The sequence below is a fragment of the Geotrypetes seraphini genome, chromosome 12 (genome assembly GCF_902459505.1).
Source record: "Geotrypetes seraphini chromosome 12, aGeoSer1.1, whole genome shotgun sequence".
Taxonomy (NCBI): Eukaryota; Metazoa; Chordata; class Amphibia; order Gymnophiona; family Dermophiidae; genus Geotrypetes; species Geotrypetes seraphini.
The window spans coordinates 26,721,931-26,747,880 of NC_047095.1; the positions used below are offsets into that span (position 1 = coordinate 26,721,931).

The 25,950-nt window shown below is 42.8% G+C and overlaps 2 protein-coding genes across 7 annotated transcripts in view; one reads left to right on the forward strand and one right to left on the reverse strand.

The window, feature by feature from the left end:
- Nucleotides 1-3,901: 3,901 nt before the first annotated feature.
- On the reverse strand, nt 3,902-22,905 carry LRRC8B (leucine rich repeat containing 8 VRAC subunit B). 2 transcript variants are annotated; one of them, XM_033916109.1, is made up of 4 exons: nt 22,566-22,905; nt 11,682-11,797; nt 9,117-11,269; nt 3,902-4,441 (listed from the first exon to the last, which is right to left on the reverse strand). In XM_033916109.1, the coding sequence occupies exons 3-4, from the start codon at nt 11,241-11,243 to the stop codon at nt 4,160-4,162; spliced, it is 2,409 nt and encodes an 802-aa protein (XP_033772000.1). In that variant the 5' UTR covers nt 11,244-11,269; nt 11,682-11,797; nt 22,566-22,905; the 3' UTR covers nt 3,902-4,159. The 2 variants fall into 2 exon arrangements, with proteins under 2 accessions (XP_033772000.1, XP_033771998.1); XM_033916107.1 differs by lacking the exon at nt 11,682-11,797.
- A 105-nt stretch (nt 22,906-23,010) lies between these two features.
- Nucleotides 23,011-25,950, forward strand: part of KYAT3 (kynurenine aminotransferase 3) — a 114,606-nt gene continuing 111,666 nt past the window's right edge. For 3 of the 5 annotated variants that reach the window (XM_033916124.1, XM_033916122.1, XM_033916128.1), the window contains exon 1: nt 23,011-23,158. Coding sequence is in view for 1 of the 5 variants with exons in the window: in XM_033916120.1 (XP_033772011.1) it covers nt 23,150-23,158 (9 nt within the window). In the remaining 4 variants the exon portion in view is untranslated. The remainder of the gene's footprint in view (nt 23,159-25,950) is intronic. The other 2 variants (XM_033916120.1, XM_033916131.1) reach the window with 2 other exon arrangements.

The window sequence follows — 25,950 nt, forward strand, 5'->3', positions numbered from 1 at the left end:
CACACTAAGAAGAAATGCAAAACCCTGCAATAAAAGCACACATACGCTCCAAGTTAAAAGAACTCAAACAGCACTACAAATATTTCAGAATGGCTTTAGAACGCCAATACACCTCCGACTGGGAAAACAGAGCATGCAAAACTGCTATAGATCCCTAGACATCTCTCCCACCCGGCAGAAGAGCAGCACTGAATTTCCTCCTCTCATTGACAGAAAATCACAAAGACCTGAAAAAAATGAACAGAGCAGGAGTAGACCTAAGGATCAGTGCAGTAGGCTGAAAACATGGGGAACTGGGTTTGATTCCCACTGCAGCTCCCGGTGACCCTGCGCAAAGCCACTTAGGGTAGGGTTACCAGATTTTTTTTCTTGAGAAACCCGGACACATGATCCTGCCCCATTCCGCCCCTAGCCATGCCACGTTCCACCGCCAGTCCTGCCCCACCCCTGACCACAAGACCACATCATCCACACATGCACAGAGGCCCTCCAGACCCAGCCAGGAGGTTGGGGCTTTCCAAAACCTGGACAAACTACCAGATTTTGGAAAGTCTCTCAGGGCACCCAAACAGTCCTCTAAAAAGAGGACATATCTGGGTTTTCCCAGACATCTGATAACCCTAACTTAGGGGCCCTTTTACTAAGCTGTGGTAAACACTAATGCATGCTTACTACAGGCTTACTATGTGGCAAGCTCAGGTATCCCACAGTAGTTGTGTTCAGCGAATGCTACCCAAGCACCACAAAATAAAAAAAACATTGTTTAGTGCTGGGGGTGGGTCCAAGGTGGAGAGTAGGCATGCTCAGTGCTAATTGGTTAGCGCAGCTACATTACCTACAAAAGAGGTGGCAGTAAGGGCTCACATGGTAACCTTTTTTTAAATGGCTGCATGCTAATGATGAAAATTAGTACGTGGCCAATAATTAGGAAAATGGAAAAATTGAACTAACTCCAGCCATGGTGTGCAACAAAGACCCATAGTACAGGTGCGCTAAGGTCACTGTTGTTGTGGCTTTAATAAAAGGGCTGCCTAGTTTTCTAAGGGAGCAGATATAGGGTAGAGAAAGTTAACAGCTAAGTGACATCAGCAGGATATAAGCAGCATTAAAGATAGGTGAACCGTGCAAGGACCAGGACTCATACACGACTCTATTTGTACATAATGTAAACAAGTGGAGAATCAGTTTAAATATATTTTCTGAAGACAAATGGTCTCACTTTGGTCTTTCCTAACATCTGAACATAGAAAAGGGGGATGTAAATCCATTGAAACATAGTACAGGTGGACAGAACTATGGCAACATACTGTCCTGCTAAGCACGAACAATCAGGGCCAGATTAAAGGATAGGCCCAGTAGGCACGGGCCTAGGGCCCAAAATGGTTAGGGGGGCCCACCGGTGTGGTGCTTTAGGGCCGTTTGGCATCTCCTTCACCCTCACTGGATTTGCAGCAGAGTCATCACCTCCCCCCCCCAGCATCATTATCCCGGGACCCCCCCCCCCCCACCCCAGCATCATCGTCCGAGGCCCTCCCCCCAGCATCATCACCCCGGGCCCTCACCGCTGACTCTCCCACCGCAAGAAGATCGACAAACCTCCCTCCAGCACTTACAGGCAGCCGCAGCAGTCTAAACAGGCTGCTTTGCAGTTCATGGCCTTCTGCTGGTGATTCTCTCTGCTGCGTCACTGATGACATCTTATTGTCTGCCGATCTTCTTTTGTTTCATGTTGGATTCTTTGGTGGACTGCTTGCCTTGTTGTTCGTTACAAGTTAACATACATGGAGTGGAACGTACTAGAGGAGTTACATATTTGGTTGTTTATACATACATATGGATTACAGTTGGTTGACGTAGAGTGAGGCAGTTGAGAGGCGTTGTAAACTTGGTTATTAATATAGACATATTTCAGATAGTATTACTGCTTTACAATATATTGGAACACTTTTATATATGCATGGAAAGGGTTCAGAGTTAAAGTCCTGGGTAAGTAGGTGGGAAGGGAAGGAAGGGGGATTTGTTCAGAGATGTTTGGGAGTTGCACAGAAGAAAAACTGTGCACTGGTATGCTAATCTTTCTTTGTTTTGAATTAAAAAAAAGAAAGAAATAGAAGTGGAAATAAAGAAGTAAATAAGAAAACAGATAAATGGGGATGGGGCAGATGGCGGGGCAGAGCCAGGGGGTCCAGTGTACTTGTGTGCCTAGGGGTCCTCGAAGAATTAATCCTGCCCTGTGAATAATGTATCTGTAGTAAATCACATTTCAAGGAAAGTGAACTTGTCTAACATTCCATCGCTAACCTGACATTATATTTTGTTTCCAAAGGTTTTTTAAAAGGAAACCCCCCCACCCCACACACAAAACAACAACATTGCAAACAAAAAATAGTATCAGGTTAGCGATGGAATGTAAGAAAACTTCTTGCCCAGCAGGGTAGTATATAGACATCTTCATAATGTATGAAATAAGGGAGTATCTACAGTAATGGAAAATGATCCGTACATTATGAAGAAAATTATTGGATATAAGGGAGTAAACGTTTGCCCTTTTTAAATAAAAATCTCCATTTGTGGCTATTACCCGTTCACTGAAAGCTATGGTTCAGATATTTTGTAGCATGAAATAGCAGTTTGAATGATTTCTGAAGTAAGAAGAGAATAGATGTTCATAAGCTTCTTCACTGGGGTTATTTTGCTGTACTTGTCACCTGAAGGGTACTTTTACAGGAAGCCTATATGTGAAGGTCATGTATGTTCCTATTTTATAAAGACTAGAAAATTAGGGAATGGAGGGAAACCACAAAAAAAATAAAATAAATAAATACAAAAACTCCATTAAAGAAAACCGCAATGCACCATGACAGTACTAGCCAGTGAAAGAAAAAGCCTCAGACAACGGGAGAGGTGAACCTACACTCTACCACCCAAGCATCATAGACAAAAAGAAATTTTGCTCTGGTTAGTTGTAGCAGGTAAGAACTTTACAAAAAGTAGCCAGCAAAAATATCAATGTGGAAACCCACTAATGGCAATAGAGCATAATGAAAAAAAAAAAAAAAAAAAAGGCTGACTATTGTTTCGTGGCTGGAACGCCACTGCTCAGGGCCTCAAGTGAAATCCAAGCTAACTGGAGATAACTCTCTCTGCAGTGGCAGTACACAGAGAGTTATCTCCAAACAGTTAGCCTAGATTTCACTTGAGGCCCTGAGGCAGTGGCGTTCCAGCCAAGAAACAATAGTCAGCCTTTTTTTATTTTTTCCACATTGATATTTTTGCTGGCTACTTTTTGTAAAGTTCTTACCTGCTACAACTAACCAGAGCAAAATTTCTTTTTGTCTATGATGCTTGGGTGGTAGAGTATGTGTTCACCTCTCCTGTTGTCCAACACATTGCCTAGGGTTGTCCACCCTTTTACTCCCCCCCCCCTTTGACTATGCCATTGTGCATGACCTGCAATAAAAAATAGGGAATACACCCCTTTCAGATCCAGTGTTAATTATGGGCTTGCCACATGTTTACAATTCTGCATTTTGGCCTGAATGCACTATAACTTAATTAATTTTAATAAAAAGAACCTCTATAAAATATAAGAGGGAAAGCAGGAGAAAATCACACTGAAGCTGCAGATATTTATGGCTGCCCAGGAGCAGACATAAATATGCATGTGTAAAATATACATGTATATTTTATTAACATGCATAAATCATGACTGCCCATGCTCTGTAAACATTCTACCCCTGAACACATGGGTAATATATAAAAGTGTGTACTTCCTTGGTATCAACTCAAGCATAGATTTAAACAATAGCTCTGGAGTAATTTTATAAAACCTTTTTATGTGCACAAAAAAGCTTTTGTGCATGAAAAATCCTTTTATAAAATTACCCCTTAAACCTTAGAATTGGAAAAATACCCCACGTTTAATTTATATGGTCTATTGTTGGGTACATAAGGTCAGATACCATGTACTTTTAAAGTTTTTTTGCCCACATTACAGACAATCTTGCTTACACAGTGTGATGAACAAGGGTAACCCCATTGGAGCCATCAGACTTTGCTGGAAAATAATCTTGATACACTGTTACTTCAAACATTTGCATCTTCAAAGATCTGAATTGAGCTAAATAATTGGGGGGGGGGGAGGGGGGCACTGAAAATTTCAGACCCTAACGTCTATAATTTCTCTCGCCTTCAAACGTTCTTTTACAGAAGATGGGAGAGTGTCCAACAAGTCTTCTTCCACAACAAGACAACTCAGTTTCAGAGACTGGCATGCTTCTAATTCAAGAGGAAGTGAATCAAGCTGGTTTCCAATAAGCTCTATCTTCACAAGGTTCAACAGTTCACCCACATGAGGAGACAAGCTTGTCAGGCTGTTATTTCCCAGAAGTAAACACTGGAGCTTTTTGCATTGAAATAATCCATCTGGCAGCATCTTGACCTAGGAAGGAAGGAGGACATGGAAATTGAAGCATGTTAAGTCTACAGAAAGCTGCAGACTGATAAAAAATTTTCCATTACTTAATGTATTTTTCATAAGGTGTTTTTAATTCTAAAAACAGAGGAGAAATACTTCCATCTACTTTCAGGTTTTATCTACATTCTAGAACTGAGCTCTCTCATAAAGTAAATGCAAATTGCTACATCATCAACCCCCTCCTTTACAAAGCCATGCTAGCCTTTTTAGCACCGGCTGTGGCGGTAAGAACTCCGACATTCATAGTGCGAGCCCATGGTTTTAAAGCGGGGCTGAACTGCAGGGAAGAGCGGCAGATAGCAGGAGAGTCAATAACTGCCTGCTTTTAAAAGTCCCCTGCTATAATGCATCCTGCTGAAAACGTATTAGCTGTGGCTCTTTACGGCAGGGACTCGCCGGGGCAGTGAACTTGTGTCGGCGAAGAGGAAGAGGCCGCCGCTGCCGGGAATCGCCCTTCCCTGGGAGAGCAGGAGAGTCGAGGCCAGCATAAACAGACACCAAACGCATGCGCAGACCATCTACAGGGAAAGCAGATGGTCTGCACATGCGCCAGAATCACATACTAGCGATCTGTGTGGTCGGAGGGAAGAGTTCTTCCGATCGCCCTCATTTTAAATTTTTTTGTTTTGTGAATTGGTCGGGCCTACACGGATCAGCCATGGAGAGTCAGGTTAGTGAATCTAGCCCTATGGCACCTAGCCGATCTAGGCGCCTAACTTAATTTTCTTAATTGGTGCTAATATTTGAAAGTGGCATTAAAAAAAATGTAAAAAAATTAATTAGCTGGTAGGCGACTACCACTTTGAGGCGTCTACTGGCAAGTAGACACATTTAGAAGTAGATTTTGGGCATGGTTTCACTTAGGTGCACTAATTTAGGCCAAGAAAACCCTGGCCTAAATGGCAGTACATCTAAGGTTTTAACACCTACTAAGACCTAAAAACATTTAGGTGCCACTAGGCACAATTTTATAAACAGTGCCTAGCAGTTGATTGAGAATGGTGCTCAATGGGAAACCATCTCCATGTCGTTCTTTAAGGAGAGACGGAAGAATCAGACTATGAATGGGCACAACCACTGACCCTCAAGCCTTGCATTGAAGAATGCTGGTGTAGAAGGACTGAGAATGAGATAAGACACTAAAGAATGACATGGAATGGTTTTCCGTGGTTATCTGCAGGGACGGAATGGTGATGAATTTTGTTACAGTGTCATTCTCTAGGACAGTGGTTCCTAACCCTGTCCTGGGGGATCAACAGGCCAGTCGGGTTTTCAGGATAATAATAATAATAATAATAATTTTATTTCTTATATACCGCTATATCGTGAAGTTCAAAGCGGTTTACAGTAAAGATACATTTTGACAGTACATGGGATACAAGTGGTTTACAATGAAGATACATTTTGTCAGTAAGTGGGGATACAAGTCATACAAGTGATTTACGATAAAGCTACATTCTGTCAGGGCATGGGATATAAGGGGATAGCCCTAATGAATATGCATGGAGCAGGTTTGCATGCCTGGCACCTCCATTATATGCAGATCTCTCTCATGCATATTCATTAGGATTATCCTGAAAACCCGACTGGCCTGGTGGTCCCCCAGGACAGGGTTGGGAACCACTGCTCTAGGAGCTATGCACAGTTTATAGAATCAGGGCCTTAGCGCACAGTAATAAGCTTTAGTAAAAGAAGTCATTCAGCAATCATGGTTTATATTTGCTATTCAGACTCACCTTTTGCTAAAAATCAAACAAATGTCTGTTTTGTTTCTTGCAGAGTTTTACACTCAGACATATCTTATTTGTGTATTTTTGTCATTATTGTTTACGCCACTAACTTTTTAATAGGAGAGCTTACTAACAAGCATAGGCCTACATTTATTAGGTATTCAAAGGTTTTACAGTTAGTGTGGATTGAAAAGACTTTATTTAAAAAACATTTAGGGCCCAATTCTGTATAGGATGCCCGGTCTCAGCAGCCACCTAAGCGGCTTTTGAGAATCGCAAATGGGCGTCCTATAGATGCCTAACCCCATCTAACCTCCCCGATTCTCTCTAACCGGTGTCCATGTCAGAGGCGCTGGTTAGAGAATTGCATTGCCGCTGAGCTGATCGCTACAAGGGAAATCTCCCTGCGGTGATCAGTTTAGCGACCACAGATGGGAACCCGTTCCTCCCTAAGAAGTTGGATGGCAGGAGGGATACCCACTCCCTCCTGCCAGAACCCCTGAAATCCCACCCTGAAATATTCATGGCAGGAGAAGTGCCGAATTCCTCCTGCCGCCACCACCACCCCGAGACATTCCCCGGCAGGAGGGATGCCCACTCCCTCCTGCTGCTAGCCCCATCATCTCCTGAAGCCCCACAAACACTTGCCAACTCCATCCGACACTCCCCAAATGTCCCCATCACCCCCCCAAACGCCCCGTACTTTTATTCAATTGCCGGCAAGAGGAATGACCATTCCCTCCCGCTCGCAGGCCCGCCACTGCAAAATGGCGGGCCTTCCCCTTCCTGGTGCATTCTGGGATGCATCGGGGAAGGGTCTAATGCCTGATTGACTCAGATGCCTAAGGCTCCTCCCATGGGGAGTGCTTTAGGGCTCTGGCCTATCAGAGTCTTAGGTCACTCCCAGTGCATCCCAGAATGTACTGGGAAGGGGAGGGTCTGCACATTCCTCTTGTTGGCCATCAAATAAAGGTACTGGGGCATTTGGGGAGAGTCAGGGGAATTTTGGGGTGTTAGGGAGTGTCACAGTAGTCAGGGAGTATCAGAGGATGATGGGGCCAGCGGCAGGAGGAGTTTGTTACTCCTCCTGCCGTGGACATTTGGGGGGTGGGGGGCTTCAGGGGTTCCGGCAGGAGGGAGTGAGCATCCCTCCTGCCAGTCGACTTCCCGTGGTGGGGGATGGGTTCTCTGCTGCGGCTGCTATACTGATCACAGCAGGGAGATTCCCTTGCCACGATCGACTCAGCGGCCACGTCTATTTGAAATGTAGACCAGCATTTTGCTGGCCTAGATTTTAGGTGCCTATTGCAGCCCTAGGGAGATGCCTAAGGCCACCTAAGCTCACCTAGGGCCACTTCCAGGCAAAACCACACCCACGCCTAGCCTTGGGCGTGCTTAAGTGCCTCCCTAGGCTCGCAAAATGGCTACAATGTAGGCAGCATGCCTCGGGTGTTTTTTGTTTAAAGCATGCATCCTGATTGGCTGGTTAGACAGCGGTAGGACACCTACCACCCCCTACAATCGGGACGCTGTTTATAGAATTTGCCCCTTACAGCCCACACATCCACAGTTCTAAGCAAGGTACAATGAAACATACATAAAAGAAATAAAACAGATAAACAAATCAAAACAATATCTTTACACATAATACAAGTAATACAACACTACTTCATACCCAGAGTAACTGCAGAGCCTCAACATTACATGTTTGGGGTCCTCCAAGTTTTTTGGGGAGGAGATCTGCCATGCAGTTGGTAAAAAGTAGACTGACTACTGGAACAATTGGGTGCACCTGAGGACCCCACACCAGTAGGAGCCCCACTCTCCCCTAGTTTCCATCTAGTTTAATCATTTATGATAGATGGTTAGGGGCCCATGACCTTTAGTGCCCCGGAGCCCCGATCACTGTCAGTTCACCCTGCTACCACTTGTTAACTGCAAGGCAGATAATGCATGACGCAGCTAGGTAGGCCTCTTGACATAGTGTGAAACTACTCTGCATAGATACAGATAGATCTACATCTAGATACGTGAAGGGCAATTCTATAAGTTGGTGCCTAATGTTAGGAGTCAAATACATGAATAAGTTATATTTGCCATCCCATGTCTACCGTGCTAGGTTCTACCTTGTTACATATCATACAATCATGTCATACTAGGTTAGCCACACTTATATTCTATATTTCCCATGCCATGTTTTGTATATATACTAGGTTTGCCATACGATGTTAACCACGCTTGCTATACAATGTAAGCCATGTTTTGCCACACAATGCTCATCATGCTGTCTCACCATACCATGTTATATTATGTTTTACCATGTTTGTTAACTGTTTTGCCATCTCTATCAGACAACGTCCTGCCATGTTTGCCAACATCCTGTATAAAAACATATAAATGTGTATGTAAACTTGTAACCCATTCTGAGCTCCCCTGGGAGGGCGGGATATTAACACCAAATAAATAAATAAAATAGTACTTATGCATGTCATTTGCATTGATGTGTGTTAAGTGCTAGACGCTCATCTATAAAGTTTGTATCAATATTCTTGCGAGCATAAGTACACTTGGTGCGCATGCCTGAGAAGAGCCATAAGCAGATCATGGGCATATCACTATATTAGTTGTGCGAATTGCATGGCGTGCTTAGCCATGCCAACTTTCACTAGGTGTTGACCTGACATAAGCGGGAATGCCTGAGTTTTGGTACGCTAATGCGCCTTTATTCTAGTATTCTACACATGGCTTAGACATATACTGAAGCTGTTGGCCACGCATGCACCGTTGTGGCACCTACATCTCGGCACCAATTTAAAGATTTGCTATCATACCGTTTAAAAGGACCAACCCATGATGTCATGGCCCGACATCATTAAAATAAAAATACAAAATGAATGTTTATTACTTACATTGTTTTTTGTCACAGCAAAGTACTGAAGATTTTTCAAATACTGGATCTCATTAGGGATGACGTTCAGATTGTTACAGCTGACGTCCAAGTAGCGGAGTTTTGTGCACATGAAGAGCTGCACTGGCACGGTTTCAATGCTATTATAGTTTAAATAAAGTTGTTCTAGGTTAGATAAGACGCCAATCTGCAGTGGAATATAGACTATAGTGTTGTACCACAACTTTAAGCAAGAGAGTTTCTTCAGGTGCTGAAAGCTAATTATCTCCTCAACAGTTTTCAGGTTATTCCCTTTGAAGTTTATTTCTTGTAGCTCCCATAAGCAGAAAAGAGAGTGAGGAATACGCTCCAAGTCACAGTTGATCAGTTCCAGACTTTGGAGATTCACCATCTTTTTCAGACAAACTAGTATCATCAGTCGGTTCCCTTCATTGTTGATGGACAACTTCTGCAGTGAAGGCAACTTGTCAGTGACCACTTGAGGGATCCGGGGAAGGGGACTCTTTAAATAAAGAGCCGTGAGATTTTTTAGCTCCTGGAGGCCCTGAATGTATGGAGATCCATCTTTATCTTGCAAGCGACATCCTGATAAATGCAGCTCCTTCAGATTTTTTAAATGAAAAATCCAACAGGGAATCTGCTCAGCTGCAGTATATTTTAAACGAAGTACCTGCAGGTTTTCTGCTAGGAAGCTCAGTGCTTGTAGATCCACTATTAGTGATGCGTGATAAATACAGAGCTCCTTGAGGTTCACTAGCTGGGCAACTCCTGGGGTCAGTTTTGCCTCTGGAATAAGCTCTAGACTTAGAACTTCTACTTCACTTAGCTCAAAGACGTTGTCTGGAAGTCCACTTAACACAGACAGTGATAGCTCCATCTTGTTGCAGGAATTTATTGTCAGCTTATTTTTCAACCTTTCAACGGTCCATTCGTTGTTGAGCGTCATTTGTTTTAGCTTGTTTTCACTCACTTCTGAAAGGAAAATTGAGAATCGTTTTGAATAAAGAGGATCGTACTGATCTGCTAGATGAAGGATGAAGGCAAAGTCATTCTTGACATCAGGAATATCGCTGTAATTACTTTTTCCTCGGACTGCTTCAAAAGAATACTGCTTCAGAGAACTGCTCAGCATCCACCACAAGCTATAGAAACAAGTGAACCCATAAAATATTATTAAGATAACATAAAAGGAAGCCAACACTTGAAAAATTGCTGCCAGGGAATATACACACTGGTATCTTTTGAATCCTGTGAAGGCTTGAATATTAACGACGCAGTCTGTTTGAAAATGTATGTGTGTTAAAAAGTAAGTGACGTAAGCAATAATTATTAGCAACACAATTACTTTCACGATAATTTGTTTCATATATAATCTGTATATAATGTCATTTTCCTCAACGTGCATTCTGAATCTCTTCACTTTTTCAAACAACGCTTTTGCTTGCTCATCTTCTTTTTTGTCTAAAATATTTGAACTACTGGAATCTATTTCTGTCGATTCTACTGCAGGCTGCAGCAACTGCCAGTCAACGTCTCCATTTTCAGTTGATAAGGATGACATGTCCAATAGTTTGGATCTCTTACAAGGCAATGTTTTAACAGTCTGTTCAGTCACAGTTTCCGAGAGGGCCCGTGTGGTCCACGGAGAGTCAAAGCATTTATAAAGAATGGCTACAAAATGTTCTAGCTTTGAGCTTGTGCTGGGATAGTGAAGCCAAAAATTACTACAAACTGCAAAAATCAAAGTATGCAGAAGCACTAAGTAGGGGAAAAATTTTGCAAACCAGTGAAGTTGTTTTTCGTAGCATACTGCATCAATATAAGAATACTGTTGCCTGTCGAGATCATTTTGGATTCCAGTAGCATGAATTATATTTTCAGTTGAGTCAGATGGTAGACTGTGGTTTATTTTACCCAAATTCAAAGGCGTTATACATTCATCACTTTCTATGAGCTTGCAAGGAAGACATAATAATCTGCTCTGAGTAAGCTGAAAAGCACCTGCCAGGATTGCAATCATCAGCATCAACAAAGTGATATAGTACCGGAAGACATCCCACCATGGTTTTAATATATTATAAGAAGTCTGTGAATCCACCAAATCTCTTACTTCATTTACTGTAATCATGGCGTTCACTTGCAGAACTGTGGAACCTGAAATAATAATAACAACCACCTTTATAACTTACAAAATGTATAGTGATGCTTTAATATTTATTTTATGTGGATGCAATTTGTGAACATGTGTCGTATTTCTGAAGAGAAACGGAATCAAAGGCTACTTATGTACAAAAGGTTTCTAAGTAATTAAGAATAACTTTTGAAGAACCATCACCAAGCAGCTCATACTAGTTTGTGAATAACCGATTTAAATATGAAGAAATTTGAGGCCATAAAATTTCGGCATGGTTAATATTAATCCAAAACGGAATACGTTTATGTATGTTTGTATACTTCTGAACTGTGACTTGCAATATGCTGGCTGTACCACATCTCACATATCTGAAGATCAATGTTTTTTAGATAAGAAAACCTAATAACGAACAGAAAGGAAAACTGGTTTTACCTCAATATCTGAAGATTTTATGTAGTAATTAGTTGGGGTTGGGTGGTTGAAGTCCAGGTTCAGGATGGATGCACAAAGTAGGAAGGGAATAGAGCAGTTAGCTAAAAAATAAAAGACTGTGTGGAAGAAAAATGGCTTAATAAAGTTCAGAAGTTTACAAACATACATACACGCATTCTGTTTTGGATTAAAAGGGGGTTAATTATTAACATTCAAGATGGTACATACAGAAGAAACATTCAGTCAGATTGCTAAACAAAACTATTTTTTAAAAATTAAATATGCCACCTGAAAAGCAACAAACTTGAGGTATAGTGAATAAAAATAAACACAAAAGTGCAGATATCAGAAAACATATCATCAAAATCTAAATACCATTATGAAAAAAGACTGCATCTGACTTGAAAATGAAGGAGCTGTGTTCTGAATTTTAAAAAATCCTGTAGATGCTCCAATCTGGTGCAATTAATTACAACTGTTTACACTGCTGCAGGGTTTCTCACAGTAAGCTGGCTTCAAAATGGCTTCCCTTTCTCACAGGATTTTGATTTTAATTCTGGTCACATGGCATAGCAAAATGATGTCAATGGAAAAGCAGACTGTAGCATGATGCACTTCTGCAGTTGTCTACAAATGTCACAATTTTGTCCTGAAATTATTTTTTTGTAGGTTTGGGCTCCCCAATTATACTGTACTAGTAGTGCATTAGCATTAGATATGTAGGGGCCCAGGGCAGAAACTGGAGAGGAGCCCCTAAAGCTAGGGTTACCAGATCTTCTGGAACTAAAATCCGGACCCATGGTCTGCCCGAGTAATGCCCCAATCTTCCCCCCAGCCCCGCTCCCTCAACCTGTTCACTTGTTGGGAGGGCATCTACGCATGTGCTGGTGTGGCGCCTGACATCACTGTGCTGAATGCGAAGACGCCATCCCGACGTCGCTCCTAGCTGGAAGCTTTTCAAAGGCCAGACAAAGTGCCGGGTTTTGAAAAGCTGTCCGGACATGTCCTCGAAAAGGACATGCCCACTTTCAAGTTATGCCTCCTTCAGACTGTCAGGCTTGGGGCTCTCTGTGGCGTGGGGCAGAGGGCAATTGCTCTGGTTGCCACTCCATAACACTGGTCTTATACCTTACCACAGTTGTAACAATCCTTTCATAGTATCCCTGGCAACAAACGGTGCTCTGTACTGTATATCTCTACCAGCATAGGCTGTAGATTGTTGAAGAGAGCTCATCAACTCCATCCTCTCAAGTATAGCATTAACATTTAGCTCAAACTTTCCTCACGACAAAGAAAATTACATCTGAGACTTCAGCAATTTGCACCTGAGCTGAGAAAAGGCGATTTGTGAATTCCAACATATTCTGACTCCTATGCAGCCTAGCATAGAGCTACTAAGGGCTAGATCCACTAAAGTCAGCGATCATCACTAAACCTGTTTTCACAGCTTTAGTGACGACTGCTTTTACCAACCCGATGCACAACATGGCTCACCGCGTGTTTTCCCCCTCGATTGCCCATTTTCCGATCCGGCCATGCAAATTAGCTAAAACCCCATGCAAAGTAGCCAAGCGATTGATACACTAACATTGCTCGGCTATGCAAAAGAAAAAACAAACAAACAAACAAAAAAACAACCCCAGGGATTTTAGCTATCAGAAAAAAAAAGACAGGTCTAGTTGTGTTACCAACAGGTTTGCCTGTTTTTTTTTCTTTTTTTTCAAAAAAGAGGCAGGAAGGATGCCCACTCACTCCTGCCACCGGATGCTCCCCCAAACCCTACCCCCATTCCCCGTTGAGAGCTGGAGGGAAGAATATCCCTCCAGCTCCAAACCCTACCCATTGAAAATGATGGGCCTTCCCATGTGATGCACGGGGAGGAGACTAAGGCCCTGATTTGCTTAGATGTCAGACCTTAGGCCCCTCCCTGTGCCTCACATGGGATACAGAGGGAGGAGCCTAAGGCCCTGATTAGCTCGGATGCCTAAGGCCCCTCCCAAGGGGGGGTGTCTCCGTTGGCAGGATGGAGTGGGCATCCCTCCTGCTTTTTTGGGGGGGGGGGAAGGGATGGGATAGTTGAGGGGGAGGGGAGGTCTGTGGCACAGGTATTCGGACAGCCAGGAGGGAGTAGGTATCATTTGGGAGGGCCATCAGTGCGGAGGGGTCTTTTTTCTTTCTTTTTTTTTTAATGGGGCAGATTGTGCGTGTGTATCACACGCATAACATCTGTGCCATTAAAAAGAAGAAGCCCTAACAGCAGTGGCAGGAGGCAGCTTCCCCTGTCACTGCTGTTAGGGTTCTGCGCATGTGTCAGTCGCTTACTGAGCGATGGATCTGTTGCGTTTGTGTGCAAATCATTTGCATGAAAACTTGGTAGCTTATCGATTGTGTTCCACAATCGGCCAGAGAATCAGCCAACAACTATCTAGCCCTAAAAGAGAACTGACAGCTTCTGCAGAGGTCTAGATGGAGATTTCTCTTGGCTCTCACCAATATCCAAATCTCAGAAAAAATAATTTAATTTAAAAGTTACATTTTGTTTATAAGGGTATATAACACAGTACGCTACCACTTCAAACCCTTGAGGAGCAAATAGAAACATAACAGCATCCACTATCTCCTCCTCTCCCTAAAAGATCCCACGTGGCTGTCCCGTGCTTTCTTGAATTCAGACACATTCTTTATCTCCATCACCTCTACTGGGAGACTATTCCACACTTCTACCACCCTTTCGGTAAAAAAGTATTTCCTTAGATTACTCCTGAGCCTATCACCTCAACCTCATTCTATGCCCTCTCACTCTGGAGTTTCCTTTCAATTGAAAGAGACTCGCCTCATAAGCACTTGTGTTTAAATACTTATGTGGCACCTTTATCATATCTCCCCTCTCCCGCCTTTCCTCCAAAGTACACATGGAGTCTTTAAGTCTGTCCCTGTACGTCTTATGGCGAAGACTATCAACCATTTTAGTTGCCTTGCTTTGGACCAACTCCATCCTGTTTATATCTTTTTAAAAGAATGGTTACATTTCTTGGCATCAAATACTAAGTAAAAAGTGAAATGCATATAAAACACTTAATATTTAATTCTAAATTTAAAATTAGTACTATTAAAATGGTGATCCTGATTTACAAATTAAATTGAAAACATCTTTCGCTATGGATGTTTCAAGTTTCAAGTTTATTAGGATTTTATATACCGCCTATCAAGGTTATCTAAGCGGTTTTTACAATCAGGTACTCAAGCATTTTTCCCTCTCTGTCCTGGTGGGCTCACAATCTATCTAACGTACCTGGGGCTATGGAGGATTAAGTGACTTGCCCAGGGTCACAAGGAGCAGCGCGGGGTTTGAACCCACAACCCCAGGGTGCTGAGGCTGTAGATCCAACCACTGCGCCACACACTTTAAAAGGCTGCAACAGGTTAGCTTTCTCAGACTTCCTTAAGCAGCAGTCAGATCACTCTGAATGGAATAAAAATTCAGGGAGGGCAGGAGTTGGGGAGTCATGGCAGGGGCCTAAGTGCATAGCCAGAAGGCCTTATAGACAGTGGCTACCAAACCTGTCCTGGGGGATCCCCAGGCAAATTATTTGGATAACCACAAAGAATATGCATGAGAGAAATCTGCCTCCACTGAAGGCAGTGCATTTAAATCTCTCTCAAGTATATTCCAATGAGGATATACTGCATGTCAGACTGGCTAAGGGTCCCCTAGAATAGGTTTAGGAATCACTGCTTTTGAAGGTTGGCAGCAAAGACAGTACCTGTGAAAAAGACTTCAGAAGAAGGTCTGATTAAAAGGAGCCCAAACTAACAGTGACTGGTCCAAATGTAGAGGCCCCATTGGTAAGAGGTTCCTTCCCCCCCACCCACACACTTTTTCCCTTTCCCTACCCAAGCTGCCACACACACTGAGAGGCATTCTGGAGCAACTCAGCTATAACTCAGGCATATCAACTGAAAAACTAAGAGCTATCTTTACAAGTATAACTGGATGCAATTCTCAGAAATTATTTTTACCTCATGAGCATATGGACAGGAAGTGTCCATATGCTCATGAGAGCAAAGGAAATATAACTGGAGCTATTCCTCAGCAACAGATCTGTTGGCATCTTTAAGCCTGACCTGGAAGGGAACTCTCAGATGGCAGCAGCATTTCAGTGGCCCATAATAAAAAAAAATAAAAAATGGACAACTACAACAGGAGAATGAACACCTAGGGTCACTACCCTGACCATTTGACATCAAAAGGTACCTGTGTTCCTGGGAGTCCAGGCAACACCAGGATAAAGAGACACATAGGAAGGGAAAACATAAGAATAGCCTTACTGGGTCAGACCAATGGTCCATCTAGCCCAGTTACTGTTTCTAACAATGGCCAATCCAGGTCACAAGTATCTGGCAGAAACCCAAATAACAGCAACATTCTATGCTACCGATTCAAGGCAAGCAGTGGCTTCTCCAATGTCTGTCTCAATAGCAGACTATAGACTTTTCATCCAGGAATTTGTCCAAACCTTTCTTAAAAACCCAGCCACGTTAACTGCTGTTACCATGTCCTCTGGCAACAAGTTCCAGAACGTAATTATTCTTTGAGTGAAAAAATATTTCCTTCTATTTGCTTTAAAATAATTTCTGTGTAATTTTATTCAGAGTCCCCTGGTTTTTGTACTTTTTGAAAAGTGTGAAAAATTGATTCACTTTTACCCATTCTACATCACTCCGAGTGACATGGTTGTTTCTCTTTTATTTTATTGTTTTTCTTTACAATGACACTTTTATCCTTTAAATTTGACTAGCCTGAACATTTCAGACTAGAAACTGCCATTTCTGTTTGAGATGATACACAGTAAGCAGGTGAATTATATGAAATATAGGATGTGGTTCCAGAATGACACACCTATTTACAAGAAAGAAGATTATTTAGGTAAGAACCTAATCTTTCTTTCTAGTGCAAAAGGTGTCATTCTGGACAAGTGGGACATACCAAAGCAGTCCCTGGAGCCTAGAGTGGGATTGATGAGTCTGCCTTCAACACCAAAGACACCAAGGGCTGCATCCATTCTCACTGCTACCTCCACTTTGTAGAACTTTGTAAACGTATAAAGAATGGACTAGGTAGCTGCCCCACAGATCTCCTCAGGAGGAATTGCCCGGGCCTCTGCCCATGAAGAAGCAGCGCTTCTTGTAAAATGTGCTCTCAAAGATATTAGCAGCTGTTTCCCGCAGGTAATGTAAGCTGAATTGATGGCCCTGCAAATCCATCAAGATAAATAGCCTTAAGACATCGGCTTGCTCAATTTAGCTTGACTGGAGAGCATGAAAAAATGATTGGAAAGATGAGATACCGAAGAATTACACTCTGCACATCCAGCAATGCAGAACTTTGTCTTTTTTTTTTCTCTAATCCTGTGGAGTAGAATGCTGGCAATCGTACTTCATGACTGATGTGGAAAGTTGAAACTACCTTCAGCAAATAGGAAGGAACTGTGCACAGGGAAATCCCTATGTCCAAAGTCTTGAAAAAAAGATCTTCTGCAGGAAAGCTCCTACAACTCGAAACTCTTCTTGTTGATGTAATAGCTACTAAGAAGTTTGTCTTCACCGAGAGGTCCATCAATGATGCCTGCTAGAAAGGCTTATATGGGGTCTTATTCAGACCCTGTAGGACATTGTTAAGGCTCCATGATAGAAGGGGATGACGAACAGGTGGATGCAACATGACAGCCCCCTTCAAGAACCTGACTATATGTGGAAGAGAGGCCAGGGAGACATTTCCTCAGGCTCTGAAACACAAGATACCTGCCACTTGTACTTTGAGAGAACTGACTGCAAGCCCCTTTCCGAGTCCCTCTTGGAGAAATGCCAGCACCGTTGAGATTGGAGTTCACAGTGGTTCCCCCTGTCTTTAACACATCAATGTTGAAACATTTCCCAGGCCTTAGCAAAAGCTGAGACCATGGTTGGCTTTTTGGATCTAAGGAGAGTACCAATAACTACCTCTGAATATTCCCTGCGCTCTAACACTGTGTGCTTGAGAGCCATGCCATAAGGTCAAGACAGTCTAGCTTCTCTAGGGCAACTGGACCTTGAGTCAGTAGCTAACATAACATAACATCATACTTCTTAACCACGTAACCATGAGTTTACAAAAAATTAGAAACTAAAAACAATTTAAGAATGACAGAGAGAAACTATTTGACCAAGTATTTTGAAAGGAGACAGAGAGAAACTATTTGACCAAGTATTTTGAAAAGAGATAAGTTTTCAGTTGAGTTCTGAAATATTTATAAGAATAAGCTCCAAGCAATAACAATCAAAATTCTCTGTCATGTGAAGCTGCTTGGAATGCTAAAGTATGGTCCAGAAATTTCATACTTTTACAGCCCTGTACTGACGGAAAGGTGAATAAGGCATGAGACTTTCTACTATTTTTACATGATGATAGAGAGAATCTATTAACCATATAAAATGGAGCGATACCATACATAACTTTATAGCAAAAGCAACCCAACTGCAAATCTGAGACTCGTTTCCCTCTGTGGACAGATCAGATCTGTATACTGAAAGCCAACCAATCTGGGGCTACCTAGACTACCACCCCTGGGTGATTTAAAATCCTGGGCCACAGGGGGACACGTAAGAACTTAAGAATTGCCACTACTAGGTTAGACCAGTGGTCCTTCGTGCCCATTAGTCTGCTCACATGGCGGCCTTTAGGTCAAAGACCAGTGCCCTAACTGAGATTAGCCTTACCTGCATATGTTCCGGTTCAGCAGGAACTTGTCTAACTTTGTCTTGAATCCCTGGCGGGTGTTTTCCCCTATACCAGCCTCCGGAAGAGCGTTCCAGTTTTCTACCACTCTCTGGGTGAAGAAGAACTTTCTTATGTTTGTACGGAATCTATCCCTTTTTAGCTTTAGAGAGTGCCCTCTTGCTCTCTCTACCTTGGAGAAGATGAACAGCCTGTCTTTACCTACTAAGTCTATTCCCTTCATTATCTTGAATGTTTCAATCATGTCCCCTCTCAGTCTCCTCTTTTCAAGGGAGAAGATGCCTAGTTTCTCTAATCACTCACTGTACGGCAACTCCTCCAGCCCCCTAACCATTTTAGTTGCTCTTCTCTGGAGCCTTTTGAGTAGTACTGTGTCCTTCTTCATGTGCTGGATGCAGTATTCCAGGTGAGGGCATACCATGGCCCGCTACAGTGGCATGATAACCTTCTCCGATCTGTTCGTGATCCTTTTCTTAATCATTCCTAGCATTCTGTTTACCCTTTATTGCTTCATCGACTTGTCAACCAGTACTCCCAAGTCTCTTTCCTGGGGGGTCTCTCCAAGTACCGCACCGGACATCCTGTATTCGTGTATAAGATTTTTGTTACCGACATGCTTCTGGGCTCGCATCTGCAGGTGAAAAATAAAATGATCCATTATCTTTTCTGATGCTGTGACCTTCGAACCAATACTTGACAACCTCAGCATCGCACAATTCTTCAGAAGGCCTTTGGAGACAATGAACACTCTCCTGGATGTAGAGTCTGGCTGCCATTCGGCTTGCATGTTGTCAACTACTACTACATACCTACTTGCAGGTGTGCCTCTGCCCAGTTGAACAACAACTGGGCCTCCAGATGCAGAGGAACACTCTTGATGCCTCCTTGCTGAACAACATAAGCTACTGCTGTGGCATTGACCAAGAAGACTCTGGCTGCCTTGCCTTCCTGTGATTTCTCCAACTTCTGCCATGATAGATGTATGGCCTGTAGCGCCTGTCTGTTGATGAACCACTTTCTCCGAGTCAGTGTCCATCACCCTGGAATTGATGACCATTGCAAAGTCCTCCGTAGTCATACAGGCTGGCATCTGTTGTCAGAATCTCCCACAAGTCCAGCCGAAGGGGCATGCCCTTCAATAATGACTGTAGTCAAACCCGCCAGCACATGCTGATCCATGCTTCTGCTGTCCAAGGAGGTGGCATCTGGAGCGAATTCTTATGAGGAGACCAACAGGTCAAAAGAGTCCATGTATGTCTTCCCCTTCTATGATTGCTGTCATGGAACTTAGAACTTGGAAAAGTGTCATGCTGTAGGAATTGCCATGGTCAGGATGCCTGCTATTTGCTTGTAAATCTTCTGTTTGTTTACCTCTGAATAATAGACATGGCCTTCTACCATGTTGAAAAGAACTCCCAAATACTCAAGAGATTGGGTTGGCACCAAGTGGCTCTTTCACAAATTCACAATTCAACCCAGATTCTGCAAGATGTGGATCACTTGTGATACTGCCTTCTCTCCCTCCGCTAGGGATGAGTTCTGATCAGCCAATTGTCCAGGTATGAATGTACCTGTAGCCCCCACTTTGCAGAGTGCCAATTTTCAGAATTGTGATGTTATGTTTTGACATTGTTTCAGATCACTGATTGAACCATGTCAATGAAAGTGTGGAACTCCGAGCCTTCATGAAACTAGAAAATAGAAACTCTATTCCTGCAGAAGAAAACACCAAAGGAAATCCATGAATGTATGATGCAAACATTGAGTGACAAATGCCCATCTTATGCCACAGTGAAGAAGTGGTGTGCAAACTTTCAACATGGAGATTTCGAGACCAAAGATGCAGCAAGATCTGGGAGGCCTCAAACGGTGTCAACTGCTGAAATTGTTGACCATGTCCATGACTTGATTTTGGCATATTGGTGAATATTGGCTAAAACAATTGCTGAGACACAACAGATATCCAGGGAACGTGTTGGGTGTATAATCCATGAGCAGCTGGGTATGTCAGCCAAGTGGGTGGGTTTTTGAATGTTGACAAGAAATGATGTTGAGTGGACACTTTCAAGTTGATTTTGCAGCATTATCAGCGAGCTGGTGCCAACTTTCATGGTTACATGATCCTGAGATAAAACAACAGTCCTTGCAATGGCAGCAGTCAGGTTCTCGAAGGCCAAGGAAATTCAAGACCCAAAAGTCAGACGGAAAGGTTATGATCACAGTGTTTTGGGATCAGGAAGGTGTTGTAATGACTATCTTCCAAGGGGACAAATAATTAATGCAGAATACTACTGTAACTTGCTGTGCTGATTAAAAGGGTATCGAAAGAAAGAAAAAAAAAAAAAAAAAAAGGAGAGGGAAGCTGCAGAAAGTTGTTCTCTTTTTGTAGGTCAATGCACCTGCTTACAAGGCTGGCAAAAACATGGATGCTTTGATGCAATTGGGGTTTCTTTAAAAAGAATTTGAAAGGGTGACAATTTTTGAGCTATTTGGAGGCGATTACAGCAGCAGAGCAGTATTTCAGTGACCAGACATCAGAGCATTTTTTGGAAGGGTTACAAAAACTTCAGACACAGTATGCCAAGCGTGGAATAACTTGTAAGTTTCATGGCTCCACATCATTCCATTCTAGCTTGGGCTTAGAACTTTTCAGCACCCCCTCATATATGACACTGTATGATCTCCAGAGACAAACTCTGTTGGAGCAATGTAAGTATTAAAAAGTGCACTATCAGTACATTTTAGGGTCTAAAATCATACCAAACATATTGTGGCTGAGAGACGTTGCTAGGTGTTTGGAAGATTCAGGGCTTGGGCCCAAAAACAGATGTGTGGGAGGATGTATTCCAAAAACACAGGTTAAGTTTTTCACCTAATGCTATTTTACTCTCTTCCAATATCTGATGAGCTTACTTCGGGATCCTTTACTAAGCTGTGGTAAAAGCTAGGGCCACATACTATGGCGTAAAACGGCTTACTGTTTGAGATGGGCATGCTTTAGCACGAAGGTGGCATGTCTGGGGCAGAGAGTGGGCATTTCTGCATTCTTCATTAGTGCAAGATTAGCTTGTGAGCCCTTACCACCTACAAAATAGGTGTTGGCAAGAGCTCACTCGCAAATTTCTTTTTAATGGCCACACACTAATGGCAACTTTAGCACATGGTCGTTAATGGGAAAAATGGAAAATCGTCTCTTTTCCAGCTGCAGTAAAAATGACCTTTGCATGTGGTGAAAACCCTGTGTAAGGGCAAGCTAAGGCTACTTTCTAAAGCACCTTAGTAAAAGGAGCCCTTTGTGTACCCTCTGCATAATTTAAATACCTATGTTACTGCACAGATTTGTGAGTGACAGATGAGAGACAAGATAAGTGCTTGTGAGAGAATTAGCAATGTCAGAGAGGGTATAGCAGTGGGAAAACAATTAAACATTTTGCCACTTGAATTCAGGAACCTGCATTTTCACTTTTCCTTAAGTGGCAGCCAGCTACTACATTTTATTTTTCTCTACATTTGAGCTCCCAAGACCAGGCCTCTGATTCTTAGGAATTTACAGAAAGAGAAAATGTAATTACCATTTTTTTTTTTACAGCGCTGCCTACCAACCCCCATTCCAGCTGGCAGATTTGTTTACAATCCATCAAAGGGAACTGATACATGAACGAGCTCCATGCCATAATAGGTAATTTTCTGCAGCTTTTCTTGAATGCGTGGAGTATCAGATTAAGAAGGAAGAATAAAAGCTTTACAACTGCATTCTTACATATGTAACTTTAAATATGGCATTAGGAACAAGTTTCCATATTTACAGCTCCAGATTAAAAATAACAGAAGAAAAATTGCTTAGAAAACAGATATTTCTTGCTGGTTCAAGTGGTGATAGGAGTGTGCATTTGTAACAATAGCTTTGCATGACAAACTCAGATAATAATCCTCCTTTTTTAACCCCCTATTCTTGCACAAGGTTACTAAATAGTGGGGGAAACAGTTCTACCAAGCGCTGGCTTGGCTGAGATTCATCCACCCTTGCAAAGCATCGGACAGCACACCCCGGGGCATTAAAACAGGGCGACCACCACCTGTAACAGGTAACTCATTTGGTATATACTTACTGCAATGGTCGGGCTGAGAGAACAAGTACTTCAGTCAGGAGGTCTACACCTCTTAAAAATTTTCGAAGGCTCCATCTCCGCATGTTCCTTCATTCTAGATAACAACCCATAATCGCCTTAACGCAGCTGAGATCTTTGTAAAGACAAAACATATTTTAAGAAAACATGCACGAAATTGTCCCATAGCATTGCATTATTAAGACACGTAGGGCAAAGCATCGTCTATCAATGGATACACCGTGGAGCTGCATTCTCTGCCAGGCATATTTTTTTGAACTTGTACAATAATTATTAGACTTCGCAGCTTCCCCGTATTCCGGCAACCGCACTATTTTAGCTAAGGGAGGCAAACTTTCAGGTTTTCTAGCGCCGCAAGTCCTTCGAGGATCCAAGCGCATGACGTCATGCGCCTTGGAAGCCGGAAGTTGCCTAGCGACGCGCATTAATCTTTCCTTTCGTGGAGTTCTCAGGTCTCGTTGCCCCCTTGATGGCCCGGCGGCGTGGCTAGTCGCAGAGTCGGGGTCGGGATTGGAGGGCTCGGACTGGTGGGAGGTGACAAAAACCAGCAGGAGAGGGAAGTGCTTATGATTAAGGTACATGACATGTACTCTTCTCGTTCCTCCTTCTACTTTGCCCTTGACTATCTTCCTTCCTTTGCGCACTTATAAACTGCACAGATCAGTGGCTGTACCTAGGGTATGTGACACCGGGGGCTGATCATTTTTAATACACCCCCCAATATAAAAACATATTTTAGAGTAATTCTTTTTTATAACCCGTCTCCCCAGAGAGATCAGAACGGGTTACAGTTTTAACATTTACAGTGTTACACTATAACATTACGTAGGGTTACAACCTCTCCAACCCCAAGCAGGTGTAGACAAAATAAACAAACAAAAAAAAAAGACTTTCCTCTCTGTTAGGTCCTAGCTCACCCTTGCTGTCTAACACCAGCTCTGGCAGGATAAACATTTCAAATCTGACATATTGTAATCACAAACTAGAAAATACATTTATTTTTTCTACCTTTTGTTGTCTGGTCACTTTATTATTCAAATCATGTTGGTCCTAGGCTCTGGTTTCTGTTTGTCTTCTGTTAACTCGCTCGCTAGGGTCTCCTCATTTGACTTTTTCTTTCTCCGTGCTCACCATCCATCTTCTATCTCTGTACCTTCCCTTCCCTTGCCATATCCAACTTTTCTGTTTCTTTCCCACTGTCTACCAGCAACTCCCTTCCCTTCATTATCATGTGCAACATTTCTTTCTCTCTCCACCCTATCTCCAATATTTCTCCTTCTCTCTTCTCCATGCATATATCCCTCCCCTCCATCATATGCAGGATTTTCCCCTCACACTTTTCTACCTCTTTGTTGCATCTCCCTTCCTCTTCTCCAGCCCATGTCCAACAATTCTTCTTCTTTCCTCTCTCCCGCCATGTGCAGCAGCTTTCCATCCCTCCAATCCCCCTGTGTAGCAGTTTTTCATCCCTCCTTCCCATCCCCTCTGCGCAGCACCTCCAGACCTGACCAACACTCCCACCATGAGATTTAACATTCTTTCAGGTCTCCAATGGCAGCAGTGGCAGTGGCCGACTATTAGAAGCAGTGCCAAACGGGCTGTTTGTGGCCTGCTTCGCTAGGGCTTCTCTCTGCCACATCATCAGTGATGTCATCAGTGACACGGCAGAGGCAAGGCCCCAGCAGCCAGGCCACAGGAAGCCTGTTCAGAGTTCTGCCTCCAGCGGCTGGTCACTGCTGCTGCTGCTGCTGCTTTAAAAGGCAGGCCCAGAGGCATGTGAGTTCTCTCTTTGTCGGCAGCCTTAACTCGCTGCTCTGCCGGTGTTGTGTCTTCCTCTCTGCTGGTACTTCCTGCTTCTGTGAAGGCAAGACCCAGCAAAGAGGAAAACCCGACACCGGCAGAGCAGCAAAGCACCCGGGGTAGTCTGAACCCGGGGTGGATCAACCCACCACCCTTCCCACCCCTTGGAATGCCACTGGCACAGGTTGTGATGTTATGTTATGTGGAGTCTTATATCATGCTGATCCTCATTTAATTAGAGTTCTAGGTGGGATACAAGCAGCATATTGCTACATAAAGTTATCAAATTGTTTCTACAGTTTGAGGTAATATATCAAAGATAACAGCTGACCATTAACATATTCTTTATTTCTGGTGACTTTGACTTGTATTATTAGTCTGAATTTCTAAGTTTTTTAAAAATGGTGCTTAAAAGTTCTCAGCCCAACCAAGAAGGGAATGATGTGGAGCCATGAAACTTACAAGCTATTCCACATATTCACCCCTAAGTTCAACACCCTTGGCACATCATGTCTGAAGTTTTTGTAACCCTTCCCCAAAAAAATACTCTGATGTCTGGTCACTGAAATACTGCTTTACTGCTAAAATAATAATAATAATAACAGCTTATATACCGCAATACCGTGAAGTTCTATGCGGTTTACAAAGATTAAGCAAAGGTACAAATTGATTGACTTTAAGAGGGGAGGAAGAAAGAGGGTTAATAGGACAGGAAATCCATTTTTGAGGAGAGAGTGATCAATAGAACAAGTTAATCGCTATAGAGGGGAGAGAGAAGAGAGGATCAGTTGTCTAGATACTTTAGGAACAGGTGTGTTTTCAGACTTTCCTAAATTCCTCATAAGTAGTGGGCGAAAGCAATTGTTCTAGGTCTTTACCCCATGATGCTGCTTGGTGCGAGAGAAGATGTTCATGGTGTTTTTTCAGTTTACAACCTCTCACTGGGGGGGGGGGGAGGGGGGGAAACGAAGTTGGAATGTGAGCTTCTCTTGTGTCTGTTGGCGGAGAAGACGAAAAGGTCAGTTATAAATCACCTCCAAGTCACTTGAAAATTGTTGCCCTTTCAAACTCTTTTTAAGGTTTGGAAACATAAAATAGTCAGATGGAGCAAGATCTGGTGAGTAGGATAGAAGGTGTATGCACTGAAACCCCCAACTGCGCCAAAACATTCATTGTTTTGCCAGCCTAGTGAGCAGATGCATTGCCTTGCAGAAAGAGAACTCCTTTCCGCACCTTCCTTCTCCTTTTTTCATTCAATGCCTCCTTTAATCGGCACAGCAAGTTACAGTAGTATTCTGCATTAACTATTTGGCCCTTGGAAGATAGTTCAAGTTTCAAGTTTAATTAAATTTGATAAATCGCTTATTACAAACTAAGCGAGTAACATTATAAAATATGGTGTACAACCTTAAAAGGGGGATAAAAGACAAACTGACAATACAGACGAACTTGTATACATACGGAAAGGGCAAAGGTGAGGAAAAAGTTACAAAATTACTGTTTTTCTAGTGAAAAGAGAGCAAGCCGAGTAAGGGAAAAAACATTAGGATTGGGATAAAATGGATAA

Coding starts and splice junctions, on each gene's coding strand:
- LRRC8B (XM_033916107.1), bottom strand. CDS start 11,243: ATGATTACAGTAAATGAAGTAAGAGATTTGGTGGATTCACAGACTTCT. Junction 4,442..9,116: donor TTGCTGTGACAAAAAACAAT/GTAAGTAATAAA, acceptor CTTCCTTCCTAG/GTCAAGATGCTGCCAGATGG.